We start from the raw sequence: 24610 nt of genomic DNA on the forward strand, positions 1-24610 counted from the left end.
CCCAAAACGGCTTTCAGGACAGCACCTGAGAGAGATATCATGGCTCCTCCTCCACAGGAAACACCTCCACCAATCAAGTCTTTAAAAGGGAAGCCTCCCCTTCCACTCTCCAGTTTTTTTGTGTTTCCTCCAGCTGGAGGAACACCTCCGGTGGGGGCCATGATATCTCTCAGGGCTGCCTGGGAGACGTGTGGTTCTCACCCTTACTGTTTTTTTGGAGAATGACTCTCCCACTTGCCTGGTGAGGGCGGTCCGTGGGCTCCTTCTCCCTCTTCTGTGCTCGGGGAGAGCCCGTACGCCCGGAAGTTGCGGCCCGTTTTTTCCGGCGGAGCAGCGGGGTCCGTGAAACCCCATCGCAAGGCGAGAGGCTCCGGCGTCAGAGGAGGGCCTCAGACGCGTCCTGTATGCAGGAAGTGGCAGCGCTTCCGGGTCGGCGCAGCGTCATTTCCGGCGCAGGCGCAGAGGGAGGAGGCAGGGTCTCCTGGTGCCTTAAAGGGGACTTCCGGTTCCGGGTCGGCGCGGCGGCGTTTTTGAATCCTGGAACCGTGTCCTCATTCAACTGCACGCTGCTGCAATACTCTGCAATGGAGGAGGATACTGCAGCTAAGGGGGCAAGCCAAGGCACCAGCAAGGCTAAGGTAAGGGAGTGTCCCACATTACCTTTAGCTATCTCTCTCTTAGGGGGGTTACTTCACCCATCTCCCCCTTTCCCCACCTCCCACTTCCCTGTCTGGTCGGTGTCTCTATGGATATATCTTCCTACATAGGGGTGCCATGGTGGTGATGGTCTTGGCTTGTAGGGCACAGGGGATTACTGCTAAGTTTCCTTAGTGCACCTGGGTGTCAGCTTATTACTGTCATTTTTGTTTTTGAGCGTGCGTGCTTTATCTTGTCTGTTGATACAGGGAAAAGGCTCGGCTCAGATTGTGAAGAAGCGATGCCCTGTTTGCAAGGAGAAGCTCAGTGATTCTTGGAGTAAAACTCTTTGTGCAGACTGTACTAAAGAGGTGCTGAAAGAAGCTCCTTCCGTGGGTGGGGACTTAATATCCACCCTTAAGAAAGAACTCCGTACCACATTTCAGGCCTTTAGGTCAAGTCTGGAGGCCAGACCTGTGGAGCAGGCTGGAGTTTCACAAGACCCTTCGCTGGGTGAAAGGCATAACCTCTTTAACCCTTTAAGCCAGGACGATTCTCAAGAAATCCCACTAAATTCGGATTCTGAAAATGAGGATGAGGCAGAACCTGCTTCAAAATATAAATTGTCGCTGGAAGAAGTTGCAGGCCTTTTAAAGGTGATCCATGCAACATTGGGGATAGAGGAAGAAAAGAAAGAGCTCTCCCTGCATGACCGAATGTATGCAGGGTTAGGGGATACCAAAGGTCGGGTGTTCCCAGTGCATTCATTAATCACTGAGATGATTAAGAAGGAATGGGTGGAACCGGAGAAGAAGCCGTTTTTTTCTGGGACTCATAAAAGGAGGTTCCCTTTTGAGGAAAACCCAGAAGCCATCTGGAATAAAATCCCAAAGTTGGACGCAGCTTTTTCTCAGGTTTCAAAATCTACGGACTTGGCCTTTGAAGACATGGGCTTACTAAAGGAGCCTATGGACAAAAGGATAGAGCTACTGCTTAAAAGAAACTGGCAATCTGTGATGAACAATCTTAAACCAGCTATGGCGTCAACTTGTGTGGCCAGAAATCTGGAACACTGGTTAAACCAGTTAAAAGCGCACATCTCAGCAGATTCCCCAAAACAGGAGATCTTGGACTCCTTTAATACTCCTTTTTGCAGCCGTGTCGTACATTGCCGATGCTTCAGCGGAATCTATCCGTATGACAGCAAGGTCAGCATCTTTGACCAATTCGGCCAGGAGAGCCTTGTGGCTTAAGACCTGGCCGGGAGATGCGGCCTCAAAAAATAAATTGTGTGGTTTACCTTTTGCAGGGGATCTACTGTTTGGTCCAGAATTGGAATCTATCCTTGACCGAACGGCGGATAAAAAGAAGTCCTTTCCGATCAAGCCTAAAAAGGCGCCGATCCGCAAACGTTTTTTTCGTCTGCAAAGGCAACAGGAAGAAAGGACTCAGTTCAAAAAGAAGTGGCCGGCGCAAAGAGGTCGCGGTAGGGGTGGAGTGCTCCTCCGTCCTCCTCCAGCCCCCGAGAAACCGCAATGACTCTCCGCTACAGGTAGGGGGAAGACTTCAGGAGTTTGTCCCCCAGTGGAGAGGCAGCACCCCAAATCTGTTTATCTTGGACCTTCTTCAAAAGGGTTACGAGATAGAGTTCAGGGAAGAACCCCCGAAGAAATTTCTGGCAACAAATGTTCCAAGGGATCCCGCCAAGGCCCTGGCTTTGAAGTCCCTAATTCAGGAGCTGTTGGACCAAAGGGTAATTGTGCCGGTTCCAAAAGCGGAATTTTTTCAGGGGTTCTATTCTCATGTTTTTCTGATAAGAAAACCATCAGGAAAGTACCGCCTTATCTTAAACCTAAAGGAACTAAACCTGTCAGTGTTGTACAGAAAATTTTGCATGGATTCCATCTTTTCCGTAAGAAACCTCCTAAGTCGGGGTTGCTTCATGGCAACAATAGACTTACGAGATGCCTACTTACACATTCCCATTGCGGCCAGCTCCCAAAAGTTTTTGAGATTGGCTCTGAGGGAAGGAAAGAAAATAGTTCACCTACAGTTCAGGGCTCTTCCCTTTGGCCTGTCGTCATCCCCAAGGGTATTTACAAAGGTGATGGCAGAAGCGCTGGCACCTCTTCGTCTAGAGGGGATCTCTGTGGTCCCTTATCTAGACGACCTGCTGTTTTTTGCCCAGTCCAGGGAGGGGCTTCAAAAGGATCTAGACAGGGCCCGGTCTCACTTGGAAGACATTGGGTGGATCCTGAATCTCCAAAAATCGAGCCTGATTCCGTCTCAGCAGGTTCTATTTTTGGGCTTCCAGATAGATTCCGTGGAGCAGAAAGTTTTCCTCCCAGAAGAAAAGCAAAGAAAGGTGATAGAGATGGTTTCTCTTCTACAAGGCAGTCAGGAGATTTCCATCAGGAGGATTATGTCAGTCCTAGGAACCCTGACTTCCTCTATACCTGCAGTGCCCTGGGCCAGGACCCACTTCAGACCGCTGCAGGAATTTTTATTAAAGGTCTGGGACCGCGATCAGAAGTCCTTAGACTTACTGGTAAAAATTCCCACCAAGGTGAAAAGGAGCCTCTGGTGGTGGAGAGACCAGGAAAGACTGTCGGTGGGTCTGTTGTGGTCCTTCCCATCCCAAGTAAGGATAACGACAGACGCCAGCTCCTGGGGGTGGGGGGCCCACATGAACAGTCGTTGGACCCAGGGGTCATGGTCCGCAGGAGAGGCGAGAAATTCCTCAAATTGGAGGGAATTAAAGGCGGTAGAATTGGCTTTACTGGCCTTCGCTTCAGAAGTAGGAGGACAACATTTACAGGTCCTATCGGACAATGCCACAACAGTGGCCTATGTCAACAGACAAGGGGGCACCAGAAGCAAAGGGCTTCAGGTCTTAGCCGGAAAGATCCTAAGGTGGGCAGAGTCCCATACTCTATCCTTGTCCGCAGTCCATCTAAAGGGGACCCTGAATTGCGTGGCAGACTTCTTAAGCAGAAATTTGATTCGGGAAGCGGACTGGCAGTTGAACCCGGAAGTGTTCAGTCTGATAACAGAAAAGTGGGGACAGCCAGCGATAGATTTGTTTGCGAATCAAGAGAATGCACAGATCTCTCAGTTCTTCTCCTTAGACAGGAGCAAGTCAGCTGCGGGGACGGACGCCCTAGCACACAGCTGGAATTTCCATCTTTGTTATGCTTTTCCCCCTTTCCAGCTCATTCCGCAGGTCATAGCAAAAATGAAGAGGGAAAATACTACAGTAATCCTGATCACCCCATTTTGGCCCAAAAGGCCTTGGTTTTCTGCCCTTCTACTGATGCAAATCAGACCGTTCTGGCATCTACCTCTGAGACACGACCTGCTTTTACAAGGTCCTCTGTTTCACCGAGACATAAAAAAACTAAGTCTTACGGCTTGGCTTCTGAGGAGCAACTCCTCAGGAGAAAAGGGTTTTCGGCCAGATTAATAGCAACTCTCCTGTCGAGTAGGAAACAGGTCACGAGGGCTATCTATTTCAAAGTCTGGAAGACTTTCAATACATGGTGCTCTGTATCAGGCAGATTTGTAGAAGAAACTTCCTCTATCTTGGAATTTCTTCAGGAAGGAGCCGACAAAGGGTTAGCGGTGAGCACCCTGAAGGTTCAAGTAGCCGCGCTGGGGGTATTCCTAGAAAGATCTGTTTCAGCAGATCCATTAGTAATAAGGTTCTTTAAAGCCCTGGTTAGGTCCAGACCGATAGTGGTAAAGGATTGTCCCGCATGGGATTTGCCAGTAGTCTTACAGGCCATGACCAAGGAACCTTTTGAACCTTTGAATATAGCGTCTCTTAAGTTATTAACGTTAAAAACCGTTTTTTTAGTGGCTGTCACTACAGCTCGCAGGATCAGCGAGTTACAAGCCTTGTCCGTCAGAGAACCTTTTTGTTTAATTTTTTCGGACAGAATTGTGTTAAAACCAGACCCAAGTTTTTTACCGAAAGTTGCTTCGTTCAAAAATCGGTCTCAAGAAATTATACTGCCTTCATTTTGCTCTAATCCAAAAGGAAGAAAGGAAGAAGAATTCCATACCTTGGATGTCAAGAGAGCTGTTTTATGTTACTTGGAAACCACAAAAGCATATAGACGTTCAGATGCCTTGTTTATTTTATTTTCCGGTGATAAAAAAGGAAAGCAGGCGTCAAAAGGATCCATTGCCAGATGGCTCAGGATGGCCATCTCAAATGCTTATTCAATCTCAGGTCAAGAATGTCCGGAGAATCTAAGAGCTCACTCTACTAGAGCAGCTGCGGTAAGTTGGGCAGAAAGAGCTGGTGCCACCCCCGAACAGATCTGCAGAGCAGCCACCTGGTCAAGCTTGTCTACCTTTGCCCGTCATTACAGACTTGATCTAATGACGGCAGATGATCAGGCGTTCGGGAGAAAAGTCTTACAGGCTGTGGTCCCACCCTAAGGGGGTAAGTCTCGACTGTCCTCTCAGGTGCTGTCCTGAAAGCCGTTTTGGGAAAATGCAAGTTAGGCTTACCGGTAACTTGTTTTCCAGTAGGCTTTCAGGACAGCAGCAACCCGCCCTTGGTTTTTTCTTATGTAAAGATTCTGCTGTAATACTATGTAATAACTGTCACTTATGTGTTGCAGCCGGGGCTGGAGGTCTCTACAACCAACTGGAGAGTGGAAGGGGAGGCTTCCCTTTTAAAGACTTGATTGGTGGAGGTGTTTCCTGTGGAGGAGGAGCCATGATATCTCTCTCAGGTGCTGTCCTGAAAGCCTACTGGAAAACAAGTTACCGGTAAGCCTAACTTGCATTTTTCTTCCGTCTGGCGGAACGGATCGGATGACACAAGGTCCGTATTCATCCGATTCCCCATAGGGGAGAGCGGAGGAAAGACAGGGCGGTCTCTGCACAGTGTGCGGGGACCGCCCTGTCCGCCGACAGCTCAGCGGGGATTTACGGATGATCCCCGCTGAGCAGACGGACACACACGGGGCGGATCAATACGGATCTGCTCCGTGTGAAAGAGCCCTTAAGCTGTTCTAGCAGCAAAGGGTGGGCCAACTCAATTTTGAACCCTACGGACTAACACTGGGATGTCATCAAAGTTCATGTGCGTGTAAATACTTTTGACAATATAGTGTTTAGTACAACTATTACCCCTTTGTGCATTTTAAAGGTGTAATACATCATAAGGCTCCATGCACACTGAAGCTGATAAACTGCAGTTTATTGACGTTTTGGGCTTTTTTTTAAAAGCCCATAAACTGAACTCTATGTTGGCCTATGTTTTTTTTAGTGTTAATGAGCTTTGGAGTTTATTGGCTTTTTTCTCAACGCCCGAAATTTGCATTCAACGTGCAGTTTTTCGGCGGGAAAAAACAAAACAAAAACGCCGGCGCCATTGTTTTTTAGCGTTTTTTTTATCCATTGAAAAAAAAAAAGCTAAAAAAACGCTAATAAACGCTATTGCAAAAACGCTAAAAACGCAAAGCTACTGTCGTTTTTTTTATAGATTTTTAGCTTCAGTGTGCATGGAGCCTTAAGCTTGTGTGGTAGCATTTGCAAATTTGAGTTGGACATTAAAATAACATTCCAGTGAGCTGAATTTTCCAATGATAACTATTCTGTAACAGTAGCAGTAGGTTAATAAGATTTCCATGTATTCATCTTCTACAAATTGCTGTGATCTTCCTTAAAATATAACCGATTCTCTTTATTTCCCATTTATCTGTTGTCTTTTCTAGGAGCTAAAAGGTCAGTCTGAAGTGACCCTGAGAATTGTGCACTGTCCGCCAGTTGTCACTGCCATTATACATAGGCCAAATGCGTCCTACCAACTGGGCTTCTGTGTGGAAGATGGAGTGGTAATGGTTATGTAGCTCTTTACTTATGTACATCTGTGGAATTCCTGTCCCTATATATTTACATTTTTTTTTTAATACAGATTTGCAGCCTTGTCCGTGGAGGAATTGCTGAAAAAGGAGGAATCCGAGTTGGACATCGAATCATTGAAATAAATGGACAAAGCGTGGTGGCCACATCACATGACAAAATTATCCGGACTCTGCTGGATGCCACAGGGGAGGTAATATTTAGATATAGGCTTGTATCTAGGGTCCTGTTAACCACTTAAGGACCCCTTCACGCCGATATACATCGGCAGAAGGGCACAGGCACGTACCTGTACGTTGCCTTTAAGAGCCCAGCCGTGGGTCGCGAGAGTGCCGCCGGCGACGCGCTCTCAACCTGTTCCTGTTCTCCATGACCGCACCTGCGGACCAGATTGCCTCCGGTGTCCCGCGATCAGGTCACAGAGCTGAAGAACGGGGAGAGGCGAGTGTAAACAAGAAAAAGGGAATGCACGGATATCTGCGCTAACCAAAATACAAATGAATAATAATAAAGCAGCTAGCACAGTTCGTTGATTCAGCAAACATAAGTAAAGAAAATCCAAAAATGCAGCGCTTCGGTGAAAAAAATATGTGTTTTAAAGTCCATGTGATGAAATCAATAAGAGATGAAAAACAGGTATGAACACTTCCACCAAACTTCAGTGTGCAGGAAAAACACAGCACACCAATGTGCTCTCAGTCTGCTTACCAGAATTATGTGACAACAAGGCAACAAGATCATAGGATGCAGGTGGGCAGTAACAAAGGCAACACTCCTAACTTGATAGATGAATGATGGATAACATCAAAATAAAGGGACTCCAGGACTCAAACAGGCAGATGAATGGATTGCACAGTCATCAACAGGAGATTGAACCCAGTATAAGAAAGGAAGCAATCATAGTGAAGCCCATAAAGATAAACCATACAACATTTATTGTAGTCTACTTACAGGACAAACGAGGATAAAAGGCGTATAAAAAAAACTCTGCGGCTCTCAGCGTGCTTGCATCGGCCAGCCTGACATGTTTCATCCTACTCGGATATCACCAGAGGCGTGGCCTGTGACGCAAGCATGCCCATTTAAATACAGATCACACTAAAAATACATGTCTATGATAGGTCAGCATAGGAAAGGTGAACAGCTGTATGCATTCAATAGTAAGGCCCCTTTCAGACTGTGGCGGGATCCGCGGTGGTGGTATAACGCCGCTAACAATAGCAGAGCTATACTGCCGGGATTGCTGCGGGAATCAGCCGCTAGCAGTGCGGTATTAACCCCCGCTAGCGGCCGATAAAGGGTTAATACCGGCCGCAATGCACCTCTATAGAGGCGCATTGCGGCGGTATTGCCGCGGTTTCCTATTGTTTTCAATGGGAAGGAGCGGTGAAGGAGCGGTATACATGCCGCTCCTCTCACCGCTCCAAAGATGCTGCTGACAGGAGATGTTTTTGTCTCCCGCCAGCGCATCGCCTCAGTGTGAAAGCCCTTAGGCTTTCACATTGAGTCTGCAGTGAAGGAGTTTTTCAGGGGGGAAAGCAGTGCTATTTTTAGCGCTGTACCGCCTGAAAAACGCCTCAATGTGAAAGGGGCCTAACACACATTGACACCCAGTGGAAGAAAATGAACCATTTCAAATGGACAAATGGATCACATGGACGATGTGATGTCACTGGAACACATTCTAGTCCTATTTGCACTCCAAAGAGAGAAAACAGGAAGAGAATGTTAAATGACGAAAAACAACAATAACCAAATATCTTCATTATCAAAAAATTGCATAAATTACATGTCAATTCAAAGTCAATAAAAGACATACTCATACCAAAAAGTGATCTTACCAAAAAGCCTAACCAGACATGGGGTAATTAAACACACATATCAAGTAATAGATCACTACATAATTGCACATGAACTATGGTATAAGGATAATTAGTATTAAAAAAAACGCAATATTTTAACTTAACTTAATAAAAAGCTAGTGAAGTATATTGGTATCAGAAAACTAGAGAGGAATGTAAAGGAGGCTCCCCAGTATATGACAGCAATAGATTTTAGATATAAAAAAGATAAAATGGACGATGTGGAGTCACATGTGTACACTGCCCACTAGTGTCTGAACATAGGAATAAAAAATATATTTTAGCTATTATTAATGAAACAGTTTACATCCCAGTTGACATTAATGCTGAAAGGGGTGTAACGCTTCAAGTCATATATCCAGCGGGTTTCAAGTCTAGAAATTTCCTGGACATACTCCCACGCCAATGCAGATTGAACCTGTCAATGGCCACAAAAGTGGTGCCTGTGAGATCTTTATTATGGCATTCCAAAAAGTGCAGTGAAACTGTATGCTTCGGGGAAACCCCTCCTAATATTTGCAATGTGTTCATTGACACGAACATGCATAGCTCGTGTCGTGCGGCCCACATACTGAAGACCACATGGGCAAATCAGGCGGTATACTATATTTAAAGAGGTGCAGGTGATAAAGGTATTGATATCAAAAGTCCTACCTGTAGTATGAGATTTGAACTGACAAATCTTTCTACTTTTATCTTTATTGACTACACACACGTTGCAATAACGACAAGGGTGGTAACCTTTAGATTTCTGAAAAAATGACACCCTATTAGGAGCATCCAAAATATTGGGTGCTATTTTAAGTCTTAGAGGGGGAACTCCTCTAAACACAATCTGTGGCGGATCCAGAAGAACTGGTCCCAAAATCTTATAATTTCTCAGAACTCCCCAATGCGCTTAGTCATGATCTTCTTAATATCACGATGTTGGTGGTAGAAAGTGGTAACCATTGAAAAATTATAATCAATCCTGTTGGGAACGGTTCTCCCTTTATTTTGAAGGACAGATACACAATCCATATCACCTATTTCATTAATAGTTGTATTTAGTTCATTGACAGCATACTCTTTCTCAACAAATCTTTCCTTCAAGATGGTGGCCTGTATGAAGAAATCTTCTTTAACCACTTCCGGACCGCCTTACGACTATATACGGCGGCACTTTAAAGATGGATATCTCGGTAACGGCAGCAGCTGCTGCCACAACCGAGATATCCATCTTTAGTGTGAGCGGTCCTGTAAAAGATAACGGTGGTCTCTGCCGCTTACCGGAGCCGTCGGTAGCGGCGGAGGCGTTCGGGTGCTTCAGCCTGTCCCCATAGCATTGCTGGGCGGAAGTGACGTCAAAACGTCAGTCCCGCCCAGCGTCTTAAAGAGACATTTTTTTGTTGTAATTTTTTCAAATGACAAAATTTACATATTTTTTTTTTGCATTCAATTCTAAATATGAGATCTGAGGTCTTTTTGATCCCAGATCTCATATTTAAGAGGACCTGTCATGCTTTTTTCTATTACAAGGGATGTTTACATTCCTTGTAATAGGAATAAAAGTGATCAATTAATTCAAAAAAGAGATTTTTTTCCAAAAAAAGTGCGCTTGTAAGACCGCTGCGCAAATATGGTGTGACAAAAAGTATTGCAATGATCGCCATTTTATTCTCTAGGGTGTTAGAAAAAAATATATATAATGTTTGGGTAGTGGAATAAAGTGTAGCACTTAAATCATGTGTATCATAACAGTAAAGATGATGATTATATATAAGAAAGAAGGTCTCCAATATAATAGTGTGTGAGACACACTAAATAAGGTGACAATAAAAAACGAAATATATAAAATTATAGTCCATATGCCACCATACGGAACCTGGAAGTGGACGCTCAGTCCATCACTGCAGCATGCTGCGTCATTGCTGAGGAGTTTGCCTTTCCATCTCATATGCTTTAATCTGTCAGAGCAATACTCATCAGTCAACTTGAGGTGTACATCAACATACGCTGCGTTTGCACGACTAAGAACCACAGTTACAAGCCTGTATTGACTTGTGGTGATGTATGTCATCACAAGTCCATTCTTTCTGGTAAGCCTCCATTTTTCAAATGGTGGTGGTTATTTTTCACTTAAGGAAGAAAAGTTTTTTTCCCGTTTTACATCATTTACCTTCACTGGGTGGAATCCAATTTTTTGGACTATTATGTTATACTTGGACCTTCACATGTACTAATTACTTCTATTTATTATTCGGTGGATCGCTACCATACGGACTATAATTTTATATATTTCGTTTTTTATTGTCGCCTTATTTAGTGTGTCTCACACACTATTATATTGGAGACCTTCTTTCTTATATATAATCATCATGTTTACTGTTATGATGCACATGATTTAAGCGCTACACTTTATTCCACTATCTGTTTTTGCGAATTTATTCTTGTGTTAGTGTTGTGTTAGCAGCTGACTTCTCAAGCAGCGCAGTGTATACCACACTCCCCATATAATGTTTGGGGGTTTTAAGTAATTTTCTAGCAAAAAAAAATGTTTTAGTCTTGTAAACACCAAATCTGAAAAACACCCAAAGTAGAGAAGTGGTTAAGAGCGCAATTTCGCCTCAAATGAAGGAATTGGCTTTTCAGAACAGACTTTAGCCACGATGGATGGTGATAACTAGCCTGCCCGATATAGCCATTTCGATCAGTGCTTTTAAAGAACGTGGACATGTTAAATGTACCATTCTTGATCTGTATACTTGGATCCAAATTAATCGTATCCGTACTAGTTTCAAATTGTAATACAATTCCCAACAGATTATCATTAAGTTGTCGCATGAATGCGGATAGTGATGTCATGTCACCATTCCACAGGAGGAGGATGTCGTCTATATACCTACCCCAGAAGACCAACTCTGGTCTCCTGTTGGCATAGACGACATTCTCCCATTTGGCCATAAATTGGCCATACTGGGCGTGAATTTTGCACCCATTGTGACTCCTTTGTTTTGGAGGTAATGAGTCCCTCCGAACCAAAAATAGTTATGAGTCAAGGCATATTTTAACAAGTCCAATACAAAATCCTGTTGGGACAAGATCAACTCAGAATCTCTCTTTAAAAACATCTCCACAGCCTCTAGGCCATCAGAGTGTGAGATAATAGTGTAGAGGGAGGTCACATCGGCCGTGGCCATGATGTAACCATCCCTCCATTCTAAGCTTTCAAACCTACGAATGACTTGTGCGGAATCTTTGATATAGGATGGAGTGCCAGACCACAAAGGCTGTAGAAAGCCATCAATGTATTTACCAATTCTGGAGGTGATTGAGTGCAGCCCACTAATGATGGTGGGTTAATTAAACTCGTATGTACGTAGTCGTATGTACCTTTTGTTAAAAAATGCATGATTGGCTTTCTTGGAGATAGCGGGATTAAAAAATCCCTTTCCTTCACATTAGGCAATTTGTTATTATATCCGCTATCGATAAGTAGAGTAAGCTTCCTTTTAAATTTGAAAATTAAGTCATGGCTTAATGGTACATAAGTTTCACTATCGGACAGGATCCTGTTCATTTCCAAGACGTATGAGCTCTTATCCATGACCACTATCCTGCCCCCTTTATCGTCAGGGCGGATAATAATGTCATTCCTCTATTTCAAGGATTCTAGTCCCTCACGGAACCTAGAGTCTTGATAATTCTTCTTAACTTTTAATTTATCAATATATCCTTAAGGACCAATTCTTTAAAAACTGATACAGAAGGTGGTATGAATCCTGGCGGATTAAAAAGAGAAGCATTAGCCAGACCCGAATGCCACACTCTACTCGTATCTCTAGCGGTAGTTGTGGCAGTCTGGGACAGAAAATATCTCTTAATGTTGACCTTCCTGATGTATTTTTGGACATCAATGAATGCCCCAAACTTGCTCAATGGTTTATCCGGGGGAAATTTGAGTCCATGGTCAAGTACAAATTTCTCATTATCAGTGAGCGTAATACTGCTGAGATTAAAGATCCCAGTGGCGGCTGGTGCTCAAAATGTTTGGGGGGGGCGCAAATGAAAAAAAAAACAATTGCAGCCTCACTGTGCCCATCAAATGCAGCCACTGTGCCCATCATTGTTGCCACTGTGCCAATTGTCGCCACTGTGCCCTTTAATTGTCGCCACTGTGCCAATTGATGCCACTGTGCCCTTTAATTGTCGCAAATGTGCCAACTGTCACTGTGCCAATTTTCGCCACTGTGCCAATTGATATCACTGCCACTGTGCCCATTGTCGCCACTGTGCCCATTGTCGCCACTGTCACTGTGCCCTGTAAAATGCCCCGCCCAGCACTTACTTTTCTGGGGTCGGCCAACCTCCTTCCACGTCCCTCGATGTCTTCCCCCCGCCCTCGATGACGCTTCAGCAATGCATGAATCTATGTATTGTAATCAGTGGCGGTGCGAGAGCGGGCTGCGCTCCGGCGCACTATATGGACGCACCGCCACTGCCTTACACTCTTCGCCTTTTTCGATCGGTTCCTCCTCCCCCCTCGGGTCCCTCTTTTGGTTCGCCCCCTCTTTTGTTCCCCTGTGGGGCCTTGGGGAAAAAAAGAAGAGGAGGTAGAGGAGTGTAAACAAACCTTCCCCTTTCTTCCTAGTGTGGCTGTCACTGATTGTCTGTTCCCTGTGTTAGGGAATGACCATCAGTGACGTCACAGGCACAGCCACGCCCCCCCACAGTTAGAACACTACCTTAGGGAAAACTTAACCCCTACAGCGTCCCCTCCTGGTTAACCCCTTCACAACCAGTGTCATTTTCAAAGTAATCAGTGCATTTTTATAGCACTTTTCGCTGTGAAAATTACAATGGTCCCAAAAATGTGTCAAAAGTGTCTGATGTGTCTGCCATAATGTTGCAGTCACGCAATGATCGCTGCCATTACTAGTAAAAAAAAAAAAATTATAAAAATGCCATTAAACTATCCCCTATTTTGTACGCTATAACTTTTGTGCAAACCGATCAACCGATCGCTTATTGCGATTTTTATTTTTATTTTTTACCAAAAATATGTACAGATACGTATCGGCCTAAACCGAGGGTAAATTTTTTTTTTTTTTTATATATATATTTTTGGGGGATATTTATTATAGCAAAAAGTAAACAATATTGATTTTTTTTTTTTTTTAAATTGTCGCTCTATTTCTGTTTATAGCGCAAAAAATAAAAACCACAGAGGTGATCAAATACCACCAAAAGCAAGCTCTATTTGTGTGAAAAAAAGGACGGCAATTTTGTTTGGGAGCCACGTCGCACGAGCGCGCAATTGTCAGTTAAAGCGACAGAGTGGCAAAAAGGGGCCAGGTCCTTTTACCTGCATAATAGTCCGGGTCTTAAGTGGTTAATTTACCTGTATTTTGACCACTTCAGCCTCTGTAATGTACCCATACATCAACAGGTTGAAGGCGTTAAACCAAGATGATGCCTGCAGCTACAAGCATCATTGTCAAATTTCAGCCTTATACATATTCTTCCTAAAAATGTCAAGATACCTCTTGCACACATTACATGACTAGAAGTGGTAAAAATCTTTTGACCATAGGTGTCTTTCAACAGGTCCACATCAAAACCATGCCAGCCTCTACATACAGACTGCTGACCGGTCAGGAGACTCCAACTTATCTCTGAAGAATAGCTGAAGAACAGCCTACAAACAGGCCTAATGGTCAAGATCCAGCAATAATGTTCCTCTCTTGTCTATGATGTAAAACAGGGATTGATTTATTTAAGTTTGAGGCTTGGCTGCAGTTTAAAGTAAAATTGTAGTTTTGCTGAAAAATATCCCTTCTATGTAAGTATGCAATGCAATGAATTAAGCAATCTTTATTGTAAATCTTTGCAGATCTATGTTTTGTAAATGTTGAGACCATTGTTGTAATATTGTTTATAATAAAAAAAAAAATGCACAACCACAATACATACAAAGCTATAATCTCATTGAATAAACGTAAGGGAAAAGTGACCCAAGTGAATACTAAGAGAAAACTGACTCTACTAGGAAGTATTGAATCAGGCATATCAGAGTGCCCTGAGTTCTGGGGCCCTGTGGCACTCTTGTAGGCCACTGCAAGTACATGCCTACATTTTCTTCCATGGTTTAATGACATTTATTAATATAATTTTGAAAGTTTTTACTGCATTTTTATCAATTTTTTTGTGTTCTTAGCATATCATTTTGATTAGTACATGCAATACTGAAAACATCAGGATACAATTGAATACATTTAAAGATTATTGTTGTGGTTTAATGTATTTTTTAAAAGCAAAAAGAAAATGTTTTAAATGTATATTTCATTCCTTGGGGCTACATTGTGAACATGACTTTGTGTAATACCATAATAGGTAGATGTTAATTTAGATAGGTAAACTAACAAGAAAATGAAGATTCATTTCCTTTTGCGCAGGTTTGAAATTTTACACCCACCCCCTTGCAGTCTGTTGCACCCTTAGAAAGCTACCCACCCACTTGCCTACTGGGCACTTTCACCCGCTTCCTGCCCAGGCCAATTTTCAGCACTGTCGCACTTTGACAATTGCGCTGTTGGGGCTGCACTAATAATTAGGGGCTGCACTAATAATCAGGGCACTGATGTTCAGTAAGAAAAAGAAGAAATGGCTGCACATCCAAAGTTTCCAAAAGTGCCTTTTATTGCAGATGGTCAAAATACACCAGGGACACCAGGTGTTAGTCACGTAGATGCGTTTCACACATCTGATCTGTGCTTAATCATAATTACGTTTTTGCAGAGGCGGGTCGGGACTAGCACTCCTACTTGGTTCCAATCAAGGTATTGCACACACCTGGAGCAGCAGATTCCTCTTCTTCTGACACTGATGTTCAGAGCCCTGATCATCAGTGTAGATGTCCCCTGTGTGGATTGCCGCTTACCGGTTCTCCTCTACTCTTCTCACGTGCTGTCAGCGTGAGGAGAAGAATGCCGATAACCGGCAAACCTGTGATCAGCTGTGATTATGCACAGCTGGTCACATGGCAACAAGCCGCTGTGATTGTGCCTGAAGTACACAGCGATCACTGATCCTTGCCAATGCACGCCGCAGAGGGCTCCTGAAAAGCGTGATCATGGGAGGGCTATATGTGACTGCGCTGTAACCATCATTCGGCTATAGCGTGGCCGTGAAGAGGTTAAAGAGACGGTAGTGTGATGCTGCTATATTCCCTAGCAATGCGTGCATGCAATGGATAAAATGTCAGTGGCAGTAGACAAGAGAGCTGTATTCTATATACTGACTGAGAGAAGGAGTAACTGGTGACATGCATGTGAGACTTTACCCCCACCATATCATAATTGCTCAGATTCCACTTTCGGAGGCTAATATGCAAGTAAAACACAGCAGGAGAAGCATTGACGTGGCCTGTCCAGCAAAGTACCACACACAGTGTCCCTGGACACATACAGTATATCCGCCTGCTACAGTCCGTCACAATAAAAGCAAGGGATTTGGAGAGAAGCACTTCACTGCCACTGCTTTGACCTTAGACAGACAGGGTGCCACCACAGAAATTTCTGTTGCAGAAAGAACATCAGTACAGTAAAACCTTGGATTGAGAGTGTTTTGCAAGACAAGCTAATTTCTGTATTGTACACCACGGGACACAGAGCAGCCATAGTAATTACTATGTGGGTTTACGCCACCTATAGGTGAATGGACACTGGCACACCCAAAAGACAGGAAGTCCCCCTCTATATAACCCCTCCAATACAGGGGTTCAGTATCTCAGTTTTTTTTCGCCAGTGTCTCAAGGTGTTGGTCACGGTGGTGGAAGTGCTATGCTAAAAAAGAGCCCCATTGGAGAAATCCAGGATCCATTCAAGGTGCCAAAATGGATGGTACCCGAGCCTTGAGGAAGAAAAAGCAAGGTCTCTTTCCTGTAATGCTCCTCTTTTGAGGGCTGGACCCTGAGATCCAGGTCCTTGGTTACATAGCTAAACCAAAGGTTGCCCTGGCAGGGTGCTATACAGGTTCAAGGGTGTGGACCCCAGTATGCAAGGGGAACTGGTCCTTGAAGGTCCGTCATGACATGGCCCGCTGTGATGGGTGAAGATTGGGACTGGCTGTGTTTATCTTTCGTTCATGGACGGACACAGCCTTAATCTGATTGGCCTCTAGTGGCCACTCGGCAGCCATTTTGACATCTATCAGAGAGCACTTAAATGGCACCGACTGACAGACACACACTGCTGAACCGTCAGACTGCATATCTGACAAGGAAGCAGCTCTACTAAGTGGCAGACAGCAGCATACCACTGTTCCAGGGTGGTGAGTTCTCTGAGTGGGAACCTCTCGTCTCTGCTGCAGATAGAAGGGTGGGTTACTGTGCCTTGCCTTGAAGTCCCTGTGTCAGGTGTGTGGGTCAACAATAGCGTCAGATGCAGACACTTTTTTCCCTGTAACACCTGAGCTTGCAATTGATGCCCCTGCACCCGATGTATCGGTGGACGCTATGTCGGCAATCCTAGATGCCTTTGTTGCCAAGGTGGAAGCTGCACGGGGGCTAGAAAGCGCCCCCTCTCCCCGCCATCTTCTGGGGACAACTCGGATGCGGAGCGGGTCCAGCTACGGCTCATGACCCTGGCTCTGAGGTATCTGAGAATGCGGACCCAGACTGGCTGGACAGTGAGGATGACTCCGGATCCGGGTCAGCATGCGATAGGGCTCTGGTAAGTGACCTTATTACCGCAGTGTGAGATACTCTAAAGATTGAGGGGTCTTCAGAAGCAATTGAAGCGCCGGTCCCCTTTGGGTTCCGTAAGGCGACCCCGCACTGCTAAGGTGTTTCCTTGTGTGTCTTATATAGACAATATTTTATACAAGGAGTTGGACAAACCACAGGAGGTTTTCTCAGTCCCTAGAAATCTAGCAGTGCGTTACCCTCTTGAAGAGAGTTTCTGGAAATAATGGACCTCGCCCCCGATAGTGGACCCTCCTGTGTCCAGACTAAACAAGCTAACCACTATACCGGTGGAGGGGGCTCCTGCCTTCAAGGAACCTGCAGACAAGAAGGCCGAGTTGATCACCCACAACCTGTACACGGTAGTGGGTTCGGTGGTACGTCCAACCATAGTTGGGGCCATGGTGTCTCAGACACTCACGGAATGGGCAAAGATGCTGCACAATGGGTTAGACGTACGTCGGGCTTCTCCAGGTGAGGTAGCCCTAGCTGACCAACTGGTATAGGGCCTAAAAATTACTTTGCGAATCAGCCTTGAACACTTTTCCTCTTCTGGCCAGGGCTTCAAGCCATGCGGTGGTGTTACGCTGTCTACTTTGGTTAAAGAATTGGTCTGTGGACCAATCTTCCAAGAAGGCCCTGATGGACTTGCTCTTTAAGGGCGACAGACTTTTTGGAGCTTCCCTGGATGACATAATTAAAGATGTCACAGGAGGAGTAAAAGACCTTAGGCCGATAAAGCACCTGCTCAGGGACAGAGACATCCCTGGTTTTGCAAACCCAACAAAGCTACGTCCGCATGAAGGTTTGCCCCCACCCATCTCTCGGGAGGGGGGACATCTTCGCGAATTCGCGACCCGGTGGACATTTTAGGTCCCTGAACGGTGGGTTTGCGAAGTAGTGTCTTCAGGGTACAAGATAGAATTTCTATCTTGCCCACCAAACTGATTTTTTTCCCTCCAGCTACAGCCGATTCTTCGGGAAGCCCTACTTGAGGCAGTTTAAGACCTGCTGAAACGCGGGGTGGTTATTCCTGTCCCAGTACAGGAACGGTTTCAGGGGTTTTACTCAAATCTGTTCATAGTACCAAAGAAGGAGGGCGTTCGTCCAATCCTGAACCTCTGGGCCCTCAATTGCTTTGTGAAGGGACAAAGATTCCGGATGGAATCGGTTCGCTCTGTCGTCACTGCCCTCCAGCCGGGGGACTTCCTGGCATCCTTGGACATCAGGGATGCTTATTTGCATGTCCCCATATGCACCAAGCATCAGAGATATCTGCGTTTTGCAGTCGGGAAAGACCACTATCAATTTGCGGCTCTCCCCGTTGGCCTGGCATCGGCACCAAGGGTATTCACCAAGGTGCTTGCCCCAATTCTGGCCCTACCAAGACAGCTACTTGGACGATCTTCTGAGGGCCACTTCAAGCTCAGAATTAGTGTTGAGCGTGTCTATAACCTGTCAAACCCTCCGACACTTTGGTTGGGTACTGAACAAGCAGAAGTCAGTAATGGTACCGACTCAACGCCTAGTATATCTAGGGTTGATTCTGGACTCCTCGGAGGCAAGGTTTTTTTTTCCCTGTGGAAAAGTTGCAGACCCTTCGGGCTATGGTGCGGCAGTTGACATCCCAGAAATGGTCGTCACTCCGCTTTTACATGCGAGTCCTGGGCCTCATGGTGGCCTCCTTCGAGGCGGTACCATATGCGCAATCTCACGCAATGCTACAGAAGGAAATTCTGTCCAGATGGGACTAGTGCCCATCATCCCTTGTTTGGTGGCTGACCACTGGCATTTCTGTCCGGGAAGTCATTCCTTCCTTTTCACTGGATAGTCATCACGAAGGACACCAGCCTTACCGGTTGGATCGGGAGTCTGGGAGGTTCAGTCGACCCAGGGTCGCTGGTCTCCGGAGGATTCCCACTTGCCGATCAATGTCCTGGAACTTCGGACGATCAGCCTGTGCCTCTCCACATGGTCTCAGAGGCTACATGGGCGTCGAGTCAGGATCCAGTCGGACAACGCCACGGGAAGGCCAGTCCTGTATTTGTGCATCAAAACAAATTTGCCAAGTTGGGTGATGATGTGGAGGTGGCAAACACAGAGGTGGCAGCCCTAGATGTTACTGCTACCCCTAACAGCCGGGAGAGCAACCCATCTAGTAGAGGTGGGGAGGGGAGTGCAGGTAGGCCTAGACAGTTGGTGGTAATAGGGGATTCTATAATCAGAAGGACTGATAGAATAATTTGTCGCCAGGATCGCTTCAACCGAATGGTTTGCTGTCTCCCTGGTGCCAGGGTTCGGCATGTGGTGGACCGGGTGGATAAATTACTGGGAGGGGCTGGGCAGGACCCAGCTGTCTTGGTCCACGTTGGAACCAATGAAAGTATACATGGAAGGTGGAGGCTCTTTAAGAATCAATTTAAAGAACTAGGCTGCAAGATGAAGGGAAGGACCTCCAAGGTGATATTCTCTGAAATATTGCCTGTGCCATGCGCAACACAGGAAAGGCAGGGGGAGATTAGAGAGCTGAATGCATGGCTAAAGACCTGGTGTAGGAAGGAGGGATTTGGGTTTCTAGAGCACTGGGCTGACTTTTCATTGGGGTGCAACCTATATGCTAAAGACGGTTTGCACTTGAATGGAAGGGGGTCTGCTGTGCTGGGGGAGAGGTTTATGGGAATGCTGGAGGAGTATTTAAACTAGGATTGAGGGGGGAAGGTGAATTAGAATTACATCGAGCAGACAGGTCAGTTAGTGGTCAGACATTAATGGAGAGTGGAATGGGGATAGATGGGGGGAGGGTTATGGCAGGTGACAAGAAAGTTCCCATGTTGCAAACAGCCATTGGAAATAATAGTGCCATTTGTACTACTATAAATTATATGAAAAATGTAACAATACATTTAAGTGTTTGTTCACCAATGCCAGAAGTCTGCCAAGCAAAACAGGTGAGCTGGAAGCTCTGGTGCATGAGGAGAGCTATGATGTAATCGGTATTGCTGAAACTTGGCTTCAATCCTCACATGACTGGGCTATTAATATTCCTGGCTATGCTCTCTTTCGGAAAGACAGGGTAAAAAGCAAAGGTGGAGGGGTCTGTCTCTATGTGAGAAGTGACCTCAAAGCAAGCGTGAAAGAGAACCTGGTTGATGGAGAGTGTGATGAGGCTGAGGCATTATGGGTGGAACTGCATACAGATGTGCGTAGTTCAAAATTAATCATTGGAGTTTGTTATAAACCACCCAATGTTAATGAGGAGGTGGAGACTCAGCTCCTTGAACAGATGGAAAGGGCTGCAAGGTCTGGGACGGTGATAATAATGGGGGATTTTAACTACCCAGAAATTGACTGGATTAATGGCACTTCTGGGACAGTTAAAGGACAAAAATTTAAAAACCTATTGCAGGACAATTTTATGGTGCAGTTTATTGAGGCCCCAACTAGGAATGATGCCCTGTTGGACCTGATAATCTCAAACCATGCAGAGCTTATTACTAATGTTCAGATAAAGGAACACATGGGTAGCAGTGATCATAACATGATTTCATTTAATGTTAACTATAAGCAAGAAATACATACAGGAAATATTAAAACACTAAATTTTAAGAGAGCAAATTTTCCAAGGTTGAGGGCTGCTCTCCAGGACTTGGACTGGGAGGGACTATTGGCACAGATGAACACAGAACAGAAATGGGAATTCTTCAAAAAGACTGTGTGGAACCTCACTGCAAAGTATGTTCCCATGGGCAATAAGTTGAAAAAAGGCTAAAAATAAAACCTATGTGGCTCACGGTCAAAGTTAAAAAAGCTATAAACAATAAGAAAGTAGCTTTTTAAAAAATATAAAAATGAAGGAACACTAGTGTTGTTTAAATGTTACAAAGAATATAACAGGATATGCAAAAAGGAAATCAAGGATGCAAAAATTCAAAACGAACGACGGATTGCAAAAGATAGTAGGACAAACCCCAAAAAATTCTTTAAATATATTAATAGTAAAAAGGTGAAGTCTGAGCATGTAGGCCCCTTACAAAATAATCTAGAGTGGGTGACTGGGGACAAAGAGAAGGCAAATTTATTAAATGTTTTCTTCAGCTCTGTGTATACAATGGAGCATGGGGGAGCTCATGTCCAAAATGGGGGTGGGAGTGACACAGCCTCAAATCCACAATGGCTCAAAAGTGATATGGTCCAGAAATATTTAGACAGAATAAAGCACTTGGACCTGATGGCATCCATCCACGGATCCTAGGTGAGTTGAGCTCTGTCATTTCAAAGCCACTGTATCTAATATTTAGGGACTCATTAAAGACAGGAATAGTACCACTGGATTGGCGCAGGGCCAATGTGGTGCCCATATTTAAAAAGGGAACAAAGTCTTTACCAAGTAACTATAGACCTGTTAGTTTAACTTCTATAGTTGGGAAGATACTGGAACGTTTAATAAAAGACCACATGGATGAGTTCTTGCTGGAAAAAAACTATTTAAGCAGCAGACAACATGGATTCATGAAAGACAGAAGTTGTCAGACAAACCTGATTTCCTTTTATGAAGAGGTAAGTAAAACCCTGGACAGAGGCGTGGCTGTGGACGTGATATATTTGGATTTTGCAAAAGCGTTCGATACAGTTCCGCACACACGGCTCATGTGTAAGGTAAGGTCTACAGGATTGGATATATCAGTTTGTAAATGCATAGAAAACTGGCTGAAAGACAGAATTCAGAGAGTCGTGGTTAATGATTCTTACTCTGAATGGTCCAAGGTTATCAGTGGTGTACCCCAAGGTTCAGTGCTGGGACCCTTACTTTTCAATATATTTATAAATGATATTGGGTCTGAGATCAAAAGTAACATTTCTGTCTTTGCAGATGACACCAAGCTATGCAGTGGAATAACGTCCTTGCAGGATGTCTCCAATTTACAAGCCGACCTCAATGCTCTGTCTAATTGGGCGACTAAGTGGCAGATGAGGTTTAATGTTGATAAATGTAAAGTTATGCACTTAGGGACTAAGAATATGCATGCATCATACATACTAGGGGGAGTACAACTGGGGGGATCTGTAGTGGAGAAGGATCTGGGGGTCTTGGTAGATCATAAGCTCAATAATAACATGCAATGCCAAGCTGCGGTTTCCAAAGCGAGCAAAGTCCTTTCTTGTATTAAGAGAGGTATGGACTCCAGAGACAGAGATATAATTTTGCCCCTGTACAAATCATTAGTAAGACCTCATCTGGAATATGCAGTTCAGTTTTGGGCACCAGTTCTCAAAAAGGACATTGGAGAACTGGAGAAAGTGCAGAGAAGGGCAACCAAACTGATAAGAGGCATGGAGGAGCTCAGCTATGAGGAAAGATTAGAAGAACTAAATTTATTCACTCTTGAGAAGAGGAGAATAAGGGGGGATATGATCAACATGTACAAATATATAAGAGGTCCATACAGTGAACTTGGTGTTGAGTTATTCACTTTACGGTCAACACTGAGGACAAGGGGACACTCTTTACGTCTAGAGGAAAAGAGATTTCACCTCCAAATACGGAAAGGTTTTTTCACAGTAAGAGCTGTGAAAATGTGGAACAGACTCCCTCCAGAGGTGGTTCTGGCCAGCTCAGTAGATTGCTTTAAGAAAGGCCTGGATTCTTTCCTAAATGTACAGAATATAACTGAGTACTAAGATTTGTAGGTAAAGTTGATCCAGGGTAAATCCGATTGCCTCTCGGGGGATCAGGAAGGAATTTTTTTCCCCTGCTGTAGCAAATTGGATCATGCTCTGCTGGGGCTTTTTGCCTTCCTCTGGATCAACTGTGGGTATGGAGTTGGGTGTATAGGATTTTACTGTGTTTTTTTTTTTGTGGTTGAACTGGATGGACTTGTGTCTTTTTTCAACCTGACTAACTATGTAACAGCAGGGCTATTGAGAGCCAGGTGCTAATAGACCGGGACCTGTCAGACACGGTGATCTCTACCATGAGGGGTGCTCGGAAATCGTCCTCCAGAAAGATTTACCATCGCACTTGGAAGACCTACATATCCATTTGTGAGGAAATGAGGTGACATCCGCGTGCCTATTTGGTTTTCCAGAGTCCTGCTGTTCTTACAGCGTGGGGCAAACCAAACATTTGCTTTAAGTACAATTAGGGGGCAGATATCTGCCCTGGCTGTCTTTTTTTTTTAACGACCCCTGGCGGGTCACTCTCTAGTGAGTACATTTGTACAGGGGCTCCCTGTCTGATCTTTCACAAGGATAAGGTAGTGCTGCGTCCGCAGCCTTCTTTTCATCCTAAGGTCATTTCGACCTTCCATCTCAAGGAAGACATTGTACTGTTATCCTTGTGTCCTTATCCATCGAATCCTTAGGAGACGACGTGGCATTCCTTGGACGTTGTCCGAGCTCCGAGAGTATACTTGTCTGTTACTGCTCCGTTCCGGAGTTCTGACTCACTGTTTGTTTCGGTGGCTGTTTCCATGAAGGGCCCAGCGGTCTTATCGGCCACCATTTCAGGGTGGATCCGACAGATCGTGATCAGGCTTACGGCATAAAGGGACAGGCGCCTCCCTGTCACAATGCATTCGACCAGGGCAATAGGTGCCTCTTGGGCTTTCTGACATCAAGCATCTGTTTCCCAGCTGTAAGGCAGCGACCTGGTCGCTCGGTCACACTTTCACTAAACTTTACAAGTTGATGTGAGTGCATCTTCGAATGCTTTTTCGGCCGCAAAGTTTTGCAGGCGGCTGTTTAGAGTTACAACTCCTCAGTTGAGGAGCTGTTTTGTTTTGGGGTGTGCCCAACCCCTCAGTTGGACACTGCTTTAGGACGTCCCACTTTGTCAAGATTAACCGGTTAACGACCGCCCACTGTATATAGACGTCCTGTTTTTAAAGATGGATATCTCGGTAACGGCAGCAGCTGCTGCCACAACCGAGATATCCATCTCTTCAGTGAGCGGTCCTGTCAACGATAACGGCGGATTCGCCGCGAGATCGCTGTTATCGGTGGCGGGAGAGGGGCCCGCTCTCCCGCCCCCCCCCGCCGCGCGGCGGAGCCGATCGGGTCCTTTCAGCTGCTGTGTGGGAATGCGAGTGAGGGCAAGATGGCCCCCACCAGCATTGCTGGGCGGAAGTGTCATCAAAACGTCAGTCCCGCCCAGCGTCTTAAAGAGACATTTTTTTGTTGTCATTTTTTCAAATGACAAAATTTCCATTTTTTTTTTGCATTTAAGTCTAAATATGAGATCTGAGGTCTTTTTGACCCCAGATCTCATATTTAAGAGGACCTGTCATGCTTTTTTCTATTACAAGGGATGTTTACATTCCTTGTAATAGGAATAAAAGTGCTACATTTTTTTTTTATTTCAGTGTAAAAAATTATAAAATAAATAAGATAACCCCCCAAAAAAAATTTTAACGCCCCCCGTCCCGACGAGTTCGCGCGCAGAAGCGAATGCATACGCATATGAAAACGGTGTTAAAACCACACAAGTTAGGTATCGCAGCCATCGTTAGAG

At 45.0% G+C, this 24610-nt stretch overlaps 1 protein-coding gene across 2 annotated transcripts in view; it reads left to right on the plus strand.

Moving 5' to 3' along the window:
• APBA3 (amyloid beta precursor protein binding family A member 3) overlaps positions 1-14323 on the plus strand; it is a 218265-nt gene extending 203942 nt beyond the window's left edge. For both annotated transcript variants that reach the window (XM_040322250.1, XM_040322258.1), the window contains 3 exons: positions 6369-6488; positions 6569-6709; positions 13965-14323. In XM_040322250.1, coding sequence (XP_040178184.1) covers positions 6369-6488; positions 6569-6709; positions 13965-14036 — 333 coding nt within the window. In that variant the 3' untranslated portion in view covers positions 14037-14323. The remainder of the gene's footprint in view (positions 1-6368; positions 6489-6568; positions 6710-13964) is intronic.
• Positions 14324-24610: the final 10287 nt, after the last annotated feature.

The sequence above is a fragment of the Rana temporaria genome, chromosome 1 (genome assembly GCF_905171775.1).
Source record: "Rana temporaria chromosome 1, aRanTem1.1, whole genome shotgun sequence".
NCBI classification, from domain to species: Eukaryota; Metazoa; Chordata; class Amphibia; order Anura; family Ranidae; genus Rana; species Rana temporaria.